Source organism: Muntiacus reevesi, chromosome 2, assembly GCF_963930625.1.
Source record: "Muntiacus reevesi chromosome 2, mMunRee1.1, whole genome shotgun sequence".
Classification (NCBI taxonomy): domain Eukaryota; kingdom Metazoa; phylum Chordata; class Mammalia; order Artiodactyla; family Cervidae; genus Muntiacus; species Muntiacus reevesi.
Genome location: NC_089250.1, coordinates 130,167,012 through 130,181,270, shown reverse-complemented (window position 1 = coordinate 130,181,270; position 14,259 = coordinate 130,167,012). Strand labels below are relative to the sequence as shown.

At 41.9% G+C, this 14,259-nt stretch overlaps 1 protein-coding gene across 2 annotated transcripts in view; it reads left to right on the top strand.

Annotated features, from left to right (window-relative positions):
- The window catches only part of PRKG1 (protein kinase cGMP-dependent 1), a 1,324,229-nt gene that overhangs the window by 1,070,881 nt on the left and 239,089 nt on the right, over positions 1-14,259 (top strand). For both annotated transcript variants that reach the window (XM_065922836.1, XM_065922835.1), the window contains exon 6: positions 12,700-12,777. In XM_065922836.1, coding sequence (XP_065778908.1) covers positions 12,700-12,777 — 78 coding nt within the window. The remainder of the gene's footprint in view (positions 1-12,699; positions 12,778-14,259) is intronic.

The window sequence follows — 14,259 nt, the reverse complement described above, 5'->3', positions numbered from 1 at the left end:
TCTTTTTTAGCCACAGCTGTGCAGCATGCGGAATATTAGTTCCTTCACCAGGGATCAAACCTGTGCCCCCTGTGTTAGGGGTACAGAGTCTTAACCAATGAACTGCCAGGGAAGTCCATAGAACATTGTTTTTCTTGATGTCTAACTTTCTGCTAAGATACAACTATCCTCTGAAACACTGATCCAAGTGTTTCAGATCCAAGCATGATGATTTCAGATCCAATCATGATCTGAAAAATCATGATCCCAGACCATATTCTTAACTCACTAATTTTCCAATTGTTCAAATATTTATTAAATGTTTGAGCATACAGGGGCTTCCCCGGTGTTTAAATGGTGAAGAATCCACGTGAAATGCAGGAGATGCAAGAGACCCAGGTTTGATCCCTGGATCAGGAAGATCCCCTGCAGGAAGGCATGGCAACCCACTCCAGTATTCTTGCCTGGGGAAACTCATGGACAGAGGAGCCCGGTTAGCTGCAATCCACAGGACTGCAAACACTGAAGCAATTTAGACTCAAGCATACAGAAGTGATTCATACCTACTGCAGCTGTTTTTATAACCAATAGCAATTGATATTGGTTTGCATTATATATGCCTTAGGCCAGTGTTAATACCTTGTAACAGTGTCAATAAATGTATCATGTTATAATAAAGACTTAAGGATAACTCTAACCTTAAACTTAATTAAACTTAAGTATAAAGGGAAATGGGCTTCCCTGGTGGCGCACTGTGCAGGAGACCCCAGTTCGATCCCTAGGTTGGGAAGATCCCCTGGAGGAGGGCATGGCAACCCACTCCACTGTCTTCTCCTGGAGAATCTCATGGAAAGAAGAGCCTGGAGGGCTGCAGTCCACAGGATTGCAAATAGTCAGATATGACTGAGCAATTAACAATTTGACACTTTCACATGTGAACGGAAATAGTGATATAATTTCTGGCTGAAGTAATTTAAGTGAGAATTGACTTCAGAATAATAACTCTATATTCAGTTCAGTTCCGTTGCTTAGTCGTGTCTAACTCTTTGAGACCCCATGAACCGCAGCACGCTAGGCCTCCCTATCCATCACCAACTGCTGGAGTCTACCCAAACCCATGTCCATTGAGTCGGTGATGCCATCCAACCATCTCATCCTCTGTCCTCCCCTTCCCTTGCCCTCAATCTTTCCCAGCATCAGGGTCTTTTCCAATGAGTCAGCTCTTCACATCAGGTGGCCAAAGTATCGGAGTTTCAGCTTCAACATCTGTCCTTCCAATGAACACCCAGGACTGATCTCCCTTAGGATGGACTGGTTGGATCCCCTTGCAGTCCAAGGGACTCTCAAGAGTCTCCTCCAACACCACAGTTCAAAAGCATCAATTCTTTGGTGCTCAGCTTTCTTTATAGTCCAACTCTCACATCCATACATGACTACTGGAAAAACCATAGCCTTGACTAGAGGGACCTTTGTTGACAAAGTAATGTCTCTGCTTTTTAATATGCTGTCTAGGTTGGTCATAACTTCCTTCCAAAGAGTAAGCATCTTTTAATTTCATGGCTGCCATCACCATCTGCAGTGATTTTGGAGCCCCAAAAAATAAAGTCAGCCACTGTTTCCACTGTTTCCAAACCTATTTGCCATGAAGTGATAGGACTGGATGCCATGATCTTAGTTTTCAGAATGTTGAACTTTAGCCAACTTTTTCACTCTCCTCTTTCACTTTCATTAAGAGGCGCTTTAGTTCTTCTTTGCCATAAGGATTGTGTCATCTGCATATCTGAGGTTATTGATATTTCACCCAGCAATCTTGATTCCAGCTTGTGCTTCCTCCAGCCCAGTGTTTCTCATGATGTATTCTGCATATAAGTTAAATGAGCATAGTGACAATATACAGCCTTGATGTACTCCTTTTCTTATTTGGAACCAGTCTGTTGTTCCATGTCCAGTTCTAACTGTTGCTTCCTGACCTGCATACAGATTTCTCAGGAGGCAGGTCAGGTGGTCTGGTATTCCCATCTCCTTTAGAATTTTCCACAGTTTATTGTGGTCCACATAGTCCAAGGTTTTGGCACAGTCAGTAAAGCAGAAATAGATGTTTCTCTAAAACTCTCTTGCTTTTCCGATGATCCAGTGGATGTTGGCAATTTGATCTCTGGTCCCTCTGCCTTTTCTAAATACAGCTTGAACATCTGGAATTTCACAGTTTATGTATTGCTGAAGCCTGACTTGTAGAATTTTGAGCATGACTTTACTAGTGTGTAAGATGAGTGCAATTGTGCGGTAGTTTGAGCATTCTTTGGCATTGCCTTTCTTTGGGATTGGAATGAAAACGGACCTTTTCCAGTCCTGTGGCCACTGCTGAGTTTTCCAAATATGCTGGCGTATTGAGTGCAGCACTTTCACAGCATCATCTTTCAGGATTTGAAATAGCTCAACCATCACCTCCACTAGCTTTGTTCATAGTGATGCTTCCTAAGGCTCACTTGACTTCACATTCTAGGATGTCTGGCTCTAGGTGAATGTGAGTGATCACACCATCGTGATTATCTGGGTTGTGAAGATCTTTTTTGTATAGTTCTGTTTATTTTTGCCACCTCTTAATATCTTCTGCTTCTGTTAGGTCCACCATTTTAGTCCTTTATTTATATTAATTTATATTAAATGAATTTCAATTAAAGATTATGTTAGAGTTGAGGGCTGAAAATAAAACACTAGTTAAAGCTCAGGTATGAAAAAGTAAAAGTGTCAGTCACTCAGTTGTGTCTGGCTTTTTGCAATCCCATGGACAATAGCCCACCATGCTTCTCTGCTCATGGAATTTTCCAGGCAAGAATACTGGAATGGGTAGCAATTCTCCAAGGGACCTTCACACCCAGGGATCAAACCTTGGTTTCCTGAATTGCAGGCAAATTCTTTACCATCTTAGCCACCAGGGAAACCCTCCAAACAGTACATGTTTGATATCAATAGCTATAAGTCTTATCTGAACAGTGAAAATGAATCATACATTCACCAAGAAATAGCTCCCAAGGCCTCAAAGTGCTGTATCCAGTGTTGTACTAAGCCTTCTGCCAAGTGTCAGCATAATATACAGAATTTTGAAAAAGTCTAAGTGGATATTTACATATTAATGTTAAATTCTGAGAATCTACATATCCTTATCAATAATAAAATCTATATTCATTTCTTTTTTCTAGTGACAAAAAGAAGACTAACTTTTCCTAATTCACAAGTTTTGGAAATATTTATTCCAAGTTATTACCTTTGGGGAATACCTAGGTTATATTTAGACATTTTGTCAATTCCTTTTCTCTATCCATCCTATAATCTATGATTTATAACCCAGCTTTCCCATTCAAAATACAGGAGTTTGGACCAAATCTATCCTTTTTCTAGATTATACATTGAATACCTGTTGTGTGCTAGGCATTGTTCTAAGTCAAACAATGGATATAATGTGAAGTTTTCTAAATCCTCTGAGCAGCAGGTGACAGAGGGAGAGGGTTCCAGCAATTAAGAAAAAAAGCCTCAATTCATGAAGGTTGTGATAGAAGACTTTCTCAGCAGAGACTCCATTGTGCTGTGGTTTGCAGCTGTGTTTGTCATCAAGTAGTCACTGAAGTGTCCAGTGGCCTTTTCATAGCAGCAAAGCACAATCACACAGCTTTAGAGAACTTTCTAAAATAAAAAATGTAAAACAAGGACATGTATAGGATAGAACATGAATGAGGGTAGAGGGCACGTTATAAGAGTGGTAAAGAAAGGCCTTATTGAGACCTAGCTGCTGAGAATAAGATAATGGCCAACCTTGAGGGGAGTACTCTAGATGGACTATACTGATGTAGACTTCTGAGGATGGAGCCAATCGTCTAAGCACAGAGGGAAAGCCCAGAGAGAGCGCCAGCATTTCTGAAACAGAATGAATGAGGGTGAATGGGAGGGGATGAGGATGCAGAGATAGGGGCCACAATACAGAGAACTGTACAAACTGTAGTAGTTTGCTACGGATGCTATTGTAGCAAGGAGCCATTGGAAGTTTTTGACAGTGAAGTGATGTCAGTTGATTTGCTATTTGAAAGGTCATTTTGGTTGTCAAGAGAAAGCTAGATGGAATGGTGTGGAATAGGATGGATGGGCAAGAGCCAAAGCAGGAAGGCCAGATGGGAGGACTAAGAAAATACAAGATGTGATTTTTGGCTTGGACTGGGGAGTGAGCAGACGAGATAGTGAAAGACAGCTAGTCTCAGCACAGTTATGGGAGGTGGAGGCCTTTTGTTGGATTTGACCACGGGTGGTGCTAGGAAGATGGAGATGAAGCTTCATTCATCTAATTAGGTGTGTGGTTTTTTTGTTTGTTTGTTTGTTTTTGTTTTTTGCTGGAGTACGATTGCTTTTCATTGTTGTGTTAGTTTCAACGTTGAATTTCAATGTGAATCAGCTATATGTATATTTAGACCCCCTCCCTCTTGGACTTTCCTCCACCCTCCCTCCACCCCACCCCATCTAGATTACCACAGAAGACAGAGCTGAGCTCCGTGTGCTATATACCAGGCTCCCACTATCTGTTTACACGTGGTAGTATATTTATGTCAAACCCAATTTCCCAATTCATCCCACCCTCCCCTTACTGCTGTGCCCACACGGCCCTTCTCTATATCTGCATCTCTATTCCTGCCCTGCAAATAGGTTCATCTGTCGTACTTTTCTAGATTCCCCATATCTGTGCTAGTATACAATATTTGTCTTTAGCTTCCTGATTTACTTCACTCTGTATGACAGACTGTAAGTTCATCCACATCTCTACAAATGACCCAATCTCATTCTTTTTGAGTGGTCATTCTGTTCCAAGCTCTACGTTAGGCTCTGAAGATATTAGAATGAACAAAACCAACTACAGTCCTTGCCTTCAGTAGAACTTATAATCTGGTGGAAAACATTACAAAAATATATAAATAGATAAATAGCTACAAACTCAGAAAAGGGCAATGAAGGAGACCTGATTTTGTATGTGTGGGTGTGGGTGTGGGTGTAGGTCTAGTGGAGAAGGATATGCCAGGTCAGGTAAAGCTAAGGTCTGAAAAAGAATTAGGCTGTAACTAGGCGAGAAGCAGTGGGTACACAGCAATGGAAGGGCTTAATCCTGATGGTAGGAAAGGAGTGTGACACAGTTGACAAGGGGACCTACGAGGGCCAGCAGGGCTGGACAGAAGGGTTGGGGAGGAGAAGAGGCTGAAAAGGGTGGCATGGAGCAGGCTATAGTCTTACAGGCCATGTTAAGGAGTTTGGCTTTTATCCTCTCATAACTATGGAAACCCGTAAAAGAACCTGCCTAATTGCTAAGATTCCTTCCCTTTCTAAATTCTGTGTATTTGTATGATTTAATTTGAAATAAGAAAATGGCAAAGTGACCTTCAAAAAACAGTGAATTTGCTGGCATTTGATGACCATAATTAGAGAGACTCTTGAAGAATCAGCATGCATGATCCTCTTCCCCTCAGGCACAGTTGAATGATTCAGGATAGCATGGCCATTAGAGTCCTGGTATTATGACACCATTGATGTCATCTCTCCCCAACTTGGACTGCCTTTGGCCACTGTCCCAGAGGCTCTTTTCTGGACCTTTGAGTTTTATGAGCTTATGTAGCATAGAAATATGAGCAATGCATGCCTATGTGTGTAAACCAAAAAACTGATACAGCAATTGTGGGTTTGGAGTTATAAAACCTTATGAAAGTGATTAGATAATATCCATGAGTTAAATAAAAAGATTATGGATATCCCTGCCAAACTTTTTGCTCTCTGGGATAAAGGAATTAGAATCATGAAAGAGCCAGCTGTCTGGAACATGAGGGAAGCCCACTGTCATCTTGGCATGCCCTAGAGCCTCATGAAAAGCTAACATGGGTCACACAGAGCTGTGAGGAGAGGAGAGCTGACCCCCATGATTTAACCCCTGGAATCAGCCATTTCAGACACCACTAAGTTTGGACTATGCTGTTTTGTGATTCAGTACCTTCTCACTTACCAGTTGCGGTTGAATTTCTATCACTTTCGACTAGGAGGTTGTGAAGTATCTATTTCTGTGTCACTGAAGGTGACTTAGATGCCTCTCTTCTTTGCAACATAATAGAGCCTGGTCATTGCCCACACCAAACTGCCTGGCAACAGACAGGGAGATGGATGGGGTCAGGGCATAGCCTAACCTTCCCTCCATCTCCTCCACAGGTTGTCATGAAATGTGAAAAGCAAAGGTCCCACTCTACTTCTTGTCAGGGGTGTGACCTTGAGACAGTTACTTAGGCTATATTTTCTTTAGTTTTGCTAAAACCATAGGAGTTTTAACTATAACCCCTTCTATAGTTACTGTGAAGCATCCATGAGATGAGCCATAACTCCAAAGATGAGGAGGAAGTCACGTTTTGCCATAGCTCTTGGTTGGCTCTGAACTCCAGCTTCAACCAGAGCTGGAGCTTCTGGGAGAAGGTGGGGGTCAAGTGCTGGGGCACATTCCCCAGAAATCTGTTAGGATCATCTATGAATGTGTGCTGAGTCGCTTCCAACTCTGAGCAACCCTATAGTCTGTAGCTCACCAGGCTCCTTGGTTCATGGAAGTATCCTGGCAAGAATACTGGAGTATTCTGGGTTGCCATTTCCTCTTCCAAGGATCTTTCTGACCCAGAGATAGAACCTGAGTCCTCTGTGGCTCCATTGGTAGGCAGATTCTTTACCGCTAGCGCCACCTGGGAGACTGAGGGTCATCTCCTGCACTGTGCTAAGTCACTCAGTCATGTCTGACTCTTTGCAACCCCATGGACTGTAGCCCACCAGGCTCCTCTTTCCAAGGAATTCTCCAGCAAGAATACTGGGGTGGATAGCCATTCCCTTCTCCAGGGGATCTTCCCAACCCAGGGATCAAGCCCAGGTCTCCCCCATTCAGTTCGGTCAGTAACCATACTGTCCCTGGGAGCAGGTGCCTCCCTGTCCTTCACCATGGCTCAGTGGATCTTTGAAGACAGATTCTGTGGACTCTGAATCTATTCTTACAACCTACCGTCCCAGCTTGACTAGCCCCTTCTCTTCGTTCCACCTGCATCTCAGCCCTGACCCTTCATAGTCTGTTTGGGTTTCCCCATGAATTAAATACCCTCTTGGGTGCCTCCACAATCCCTTCTTTCCATTTTCTCATTTCCAGAGTTTTATTTCATGTAAATGGTTTCTTTTCAGCCCTAGTGGGTGAGCTTGATTAATAAGAACCACTTAGAATCATTATTTAATCTCACCAGATATTCATTTAAGAATAGGCATGCAACTCAGTGGTGACATAAGGACATGATCGCTAGGGGGTTCTGAGATTTTTTTACCTAGAAGTAGTGGTAAGATGAGAAACTCACCTTTTCTGCTTCTGACCCAACTGTGATGATTGGAGCTGTGGCAGTCATCCTGGAACCATAAGGACCCCTCCAGTGAGGACAAGTCAAATGAAACAGAGAAAGAACCTGGTCTTTCACAGGACTTTTTGAGCCAACCAACTGACCAGCCTTGGAACTGCTCAATTTTCAGACTTCTTGTTACATGATAGACTAAGTAGTCTTATGATGTAAACTGTTCATTTGACAAATATTTAGTGAATACCTAGGCATTCTTCTAGTGGCAAGAGACACAACAGAGAGCAACATAAGAATCCCTCATAGAGTTCCTTCCTTCTAGTGGAGGAAAACATTGATAAATGACTGAATGATATGTTCAACATGGACCTGAAACTTGTCACTCTTCCTGGCCCTTCTCTCTGCCTAGAAGCTGATTTGAATAGAAGGGCTCTATTGACTCCATTGTCTCACAACTTCCAGCTGAGTTCAGCCAAGGAGAACTTCAGCAGGAGACTAGGAGGTAGAGAAGAGAGAAGTCAGGGTATTTACCCCTCAGATCTCCCCAAACCAAGCAGGGGTTTGGCAGTGGATGTTCCTTATCAGAAGCTACAGCTTCTGCTCCTGTTGAGCTTATCTCTCCCATGGCTTCAGCCCTCAGCAGAGTCCAGTAATCCTGCTCCCTGGCCATTTACCACCAGCCCTCTTTGATCCCCTAATCTATTCCTCACTCCCATCATTCATCCTTCTTTAATCACCTCCCTCTCCCAAGGGGCAGTTTCTTCTGCCAGAACTCTGACAGATGTAGGTGGTAAGTGCTACATAGAAAATTAAGAAGAGTTACAAGTGCAGAGAAGACAAACAGATTTAAAGGGAAGTTTGAGAAAGATCTCATCAAGAAGGCAACATTTGGGCAAAGATATGAAAGAGTCATGAGCTACCTGGGATGGAGGGACCTTCCAGGCAGAGAGAAAAGTCTGTGCAAAGGGCCTAAGGTGGGCCTACACGTTGGGTGTTCAGGGAACATCAAGGAAAGTGGTGTGAACAGAACAGGCATAATGAGAGGGAGAGAGGTGGGAGGTGAGGTCAGTGAAGCAATAAAAGAAAAAGCAAACAGGAACTATTAGTGCACTGTAGTTACTGTAGGACACTGCACATGTGTAGAAGGGCCCTACAGGGGTGTGAACAGAGGGGCAGGCACTGATTGCTAATGGGATTACTTGGCTGCTCTGTGGGGAAGGGACTGAAGGGGCCTGGCCAGAGCAGAGATCCTAGCTAGGAGATGACTGCATGAATTGGGTAAGAAAAGATGGCAGCCATAGCCACAGATATGAGGCATGATTGAATTCTGGGCATTTTTGGAAGATAGAGTAGCCAGGTCTGTTGACAGAGCATTTGTGGCCTGTGAGATAAAAGAGCTAAAGATGACTCCAAGGTGTTTGGCCCAAGCACCCAGAAAGATTGAAGTTGGCACTGGGTTTGGGAGAAGTAGGACTAGAAAAAGGATGCCAGGAACTCAGTTCAGTACACTTGAAGTTTGAGATGTATGCCAGACTGTGTTTTGGCAGTTCCTGATGGACCGTAGTGCAACATTCAGAAAACTAAGATCATGGCATCTGGTCCCATCACGTCATGGGAAATAGATGGGGAGACAGTAGAAACAGTGTCAGACTTTATTTTTGGGGGCTCCAAAATCACTGCAGAAGGTGATTGCAGCCATGAAATTAAAAGATGCTTACTCTTTGGAAGGAAAGTTATGACCAATCTAGATAGCATATTAAAAAGTGGATATATTACTTTGCCAACAAAGATCTCTCTGGTCAAGGCTATGGTTTTTCCAGTGGTCATGTATGGATGTGAGAGTTGGACTGTGAAGAAAGCTGAGCACCAAAAAATTGATGCTTTTGAACTGTGGTGTTGGAGAAGACTCTTGAGAGTCCCTTGAACTGCAAAGAGATCCAACCAGTCCATCCTAAAGGAGATCAGTCCTGGGTGTTCATTGGAAGGACTGACCCTGAAGCTGAAACTCCAGTACTTTGGCCACCTCATGTGAAGAGTTGACTCACTGGAAAAGACCCTGATGCTGGGAGGGATTGGGGGCAGGAGGAGAAGGGGATGACAGAGGATGAGATGGCTGGATGGCATCACTGACTCGATGGGCATGAGTTTGAGTAAACTCCAGGAGTTGGTGATGGACAGTGAGGCCTGGCATGCTGCGATTCATGGGGTTGAAAGAGTCAGACATGACTGAGCAACTGAACTGAACTGAACTGATGGACCATATCTACTAGGGATCACACCTTTGTGCAATCCCTTCCCCTTGTGCCTGAATCAGTGTGGGACCTGCTGAAACTCATTGAATGCAGCATATATGATAGGGGACTGGGGCCTTGGGAAAGCTTGACATCTTCTGCTTTCCATCACAGGAAGCAAGCTGCCATTTAAGAAGTTGGCCCACTCCCAGGGGCCAACTACCATGCCATGAAGAAGACTGGGCAGCCACATAGAGAGGCTCATGTGGGGCAAAACAGAGGCTGGCAGTCCTAGCTGTGCCCCCAGCCAGCAACTGGCATCAAATGCTCATAAGCATGAGGCATTATACCTTGCAGTTAGCCCAGTCGACACCATGGGAAACCAAAGAATAATCTTATTAACATTTAGTAAATAATAAATTGCTCTTTTGAGTCTTAAAAAAAAACAAAGATTTGAAGTATTCATTCTCAACTAGAGGGAAATAGTTCAGTTCAGTTCAGTTGCTCTGTCATTTCTGACTCTTTGCAACCCCATGAACTGCAGCACATCAGGCCTCCCTATCCATCACCAACTCCCGGAGTCCACTCAAACCCACGTCCATCGAGTCGGTGATGCCATCCAACCATCTCATCCTCTGTCGTCCCCTTTTCCTGCCCTCCATCTTTCCCAGCATCAGGGTCTTTTTGAATGAGTCAGCTCTTCACATCAAGTGGCCAAAGTATTGGAGTTTCGGCTTCAACATCAGTCCTTCCAGTGAACACCCAGAGGGAAATAAATGAGACTAAAATATCACTAAACTGTGGATTATGGATGAAATATCACTAAACTGTGGACTAAACTGTGTGTTCAGTTTCTCAGCTGTGTTCAACTCTCTGAGACCCCATGAACTATAGCCCGCCAGGCTCCTCTGTCCATGGGATTTTCCAGGCAAGAATCTGGAGTGGGTTGCCATTTCCTTCTCCAGAGGAAATATTATAATTATTATTATCACTAATAAGCTCTAGGCTAGAATGTAGCTTAGGAGTGAGAGATAAATAGGCTTCCCAACTGGACCTCTGTTTGAGCAGACTTACTTGTCCTGTCACAGAAGCCCAGACAGGGGCAGGCTCACTGTGCAGTGGAGAAGATTCTTGCCCTGGAGAAGTGGCAGAGAGTGCCAGCCCCCTGTGGGGGGCATCCACCCACCTGAAAGTGATGAGAGGCTGAGATGAGCATACAGATTATTTCCAGATTTATCAGTCAGGTAAATGGGCCCATCTCCGCTGGTACAGAGTGAGTTAAAGGGCAGAAAGAGGTCCTGAGTTTTACTAATTGAGCTTATTCAAAAGAAAGAAACATGTCAAGAATGGAAGGTGTTCCACCCTTACCCCATCTACCACCTGTGCTATCCAGGTAGTGGCTACTAGCCATGTGTGAGTATCCACATTTGAATTAATATAAATATGTTAAAATTTAGTTTCCTAGTCACACTGGCAACATTTCAATCTCATGTGGCTACTGGCTGCTATATTGGACAGTGTGCTATACAACATCACCACTCTCAAGGAAGGCTCTATGATGGAACTAACATGAGATTTTTGTCTTGCTCATTTTTGTGTCATTAGTGACTATAACCAGGCCTGATTCCAAGTCATTCAGAAATGTTTCTTGAATGAATACATGAAAATAGACTATTGTGATTTTGTTTTTTAAATCCACATATCGCAAAGAGATTTCCTCTGTAGCTTTCTAAGCAACAAGATTTAAAAATGGAGCACAGATATTTTGTTAAATAAAATAAGTCACTTGAAGAATATGTATTATATGATCTTATTTTTATTTAGAAATAAATATTTATATGCACTTTGATAAATGTTTAAAAGCATAGGAAAAAGTCTTGAAAGATACACACCAGACTCTGTATACCATCTAATGGTTGAAATTGGGGAAAAGAAATAAGGAGGAATTTTTTTTACTTAGAGAATTTGTTATTAGGAAAATACATGAGTTAAAAAACAATTAACAGATTAGGTGGTATGTTAATTTTCTTGATGTACAAGGAAAAGCATGGCTATTCTTCATAGCTAGTATTAATGAAAGGTAATTTTAAGAGTGAATAAAATATCAAGAAACAGTGTTGAAGTATCAGGACAAATCACAGCCTTTGGCCTGGTGAGCATTACTTGCAAACTGTGAAATCTATTTCTGAAGGACTATACAAAGTAACATTTTCTTTCCCCAAATATGCCTCCCTTGCTAAGCTTCAGAGAAAGACCAGGCCAGATGGTGAAGGTTTCAGTTTTCTGTTATATCTCCTGACCAAGCAACATACTTCCTCTCACCTCTGCTTATAGTAATTACTTTTGTTCATTGCAGGACCAACCTTCATTCAGGGTCTCGACCTAGTAACTGTGCGCGAATCAGAATACTGATACACTGACTATGATGATCCTCTTGCAGTCTTACTTTCCTCCTGGTTTGGTGGTTTACAAGCTCACAGATGCTGGACCAGGACTCAGTACATAAACTACAGACATTCTGTTTGACACGGCCAAATCTAAATTGCTGAAGCAGGACATTAAAGGCTGAAGCAGTGCCTTAAAAAGTGATGAATGCCATATAACACCCACAAAAAATCAACCTTGTTTCAAAATGAAGATCTTTAAAAATGCTAGATACTATAGGACTTTCTCAGAAGGCAAAAAAGAAAAAAAAGGCTATCATCATAAAAACACTAAAGCCAAATGGAAATGACAGATAAAATAATACAAAAAGACATGTTTAATGATCAGTTCTGCTGTTTTATTTCATGCTCAGATGATGGGAGACAGAAATATTTTCATCAGGCTATTAAAATGAATGAATTTGAAGGTATAATCACCCAGAAAAATGGCACTTAAAAAATAGTTTTTTAAGATGAGCAGGATAGAAGTGATTTCTTTGTAATCATTGTGTTCACTGACTATTAATCATTCTTAAATAATGATGGATTCTAGCCCCGGGTAAAATTCCATGAGGATGAATTTCTCCTTTAGGAGCTAATACTATTCGAAGAGGTTGAGCTGTTTAGTAAATTACTTCTTTCTTAGTTTATTTTTCTGTTACTGTTTCTGTTTTTCAGACCCACTATGAAAATGGGGAATATATCATCAGGCAAGGTGCAAGAGGGGACACCTTCTTTATCATCAGTAAAGGAAAGGTAAGCTCTGGTGGCTATAGTATAATAAGCATGATGCTAGAAGTCACTGATATGTCTACATAAATGGAAATCCTGGATTTTTTTTCCCCATATTATATTTCTGTGTGTGTGTGTGTTTGTGTGTGTGTGTGTATGTGTATGTTAGGCTTTCTCTTTGTGTCTGACTCTTTGCAACCTGGTGAACTGGAGCCCACCAGGCTCCTTGGTCCATGGACTTCTCCAGGTAACAACTAGAATGGGTTGCCATTTCCTTCTCCAGGAAATCTTTCTGCTCAGGGAAGGAACCCAGGTCTCATGCATTTCAGGCAGATTCTTTACTGTCTGGGCCACCAGCAAAGCCCTTATATTTCTAATTCTTTGCTATCATGAAATGGTATGTTTATCCTGAAGATGAGTTTCTGACAGACTTTTGTGACTACTCTCTTAATGCAGATTACAGCACTGCCTCAAAGAGGTGGTTTGGAAGAAGTTTCAGCTGAAGACAAGTGTACTAGTGGTGCTATCTTTTTTGAGTTTTGTAATATGTATGCATAGAAATAGCGTGGAAATCACACCACAGGAACTGACTCCCTTGGTAATATTTCAGAGTACTGTAGGGGTTCTGGGAGAGAAGTAGTGAGAATATATTGAAATTTTTTGACACATCCAAGATTTTTTAAAACCAGGCATACATTTTCTTCCTTAACCTTGTTTTTCAGGTCATGCAACTTAGCTTCCATGATTATTAATTACATAATAATGTATGTTTGTTTAGTATGTTAATTATGTGTATTCTAATATTACTGTATTAAAGTCATTATATTAAGTTTTAAGAAGTAGAAGGTGAACACACATAAGTCCCAATGGGAAGGAACAGAGAATGAAAATAGTAATGAGAGTAGGTTTAGGAGCAGATAAATAAGTTGTAGAATTGAAAATTTCTAAACCTGTATGTTTTGTTTAGTCAACTTGCTTTGATATACATTTAAAAATTTATAAAGGATAACATGGCAAAGATATTTTCCTTGTTACCACCAAACTGGCTTTTCCTTAGAAAATGTTATGAAACAGACATTGATGCAAACAGAGGCCATACAACTACAAATGGATATCCTTTTCTTCAAGCTCATTTTCCCTTGTTCAAGTTGATCTATAAGACCTTCTAGAAGTAACACCCAAAAAAAGATGTCATTTTCATTATAGGGGACTGAAATGCAAAAGTAAGAGTCAAGAGATACCTGGAGTAACAGGCAAATTTGGCCTTGGAGAACAAAATGAAGCAGATCAAAGGCTAACAGAGTTTTGCCAAGAGAACGCACTGGTCATAGCAAACACCCTCTTCCAACAACACAAGAGAAGACTCTATACATGGACATCACCAGATGGTCAACACTGAAATCAGATTGATTATGTTCTTTGCAGCCAAAGATGGAGAAGCCCTATACAAAGTCAGCAAAAACAAGACCGGGAGCTAACTGTGACACAGCTCATGAATTCCTTATT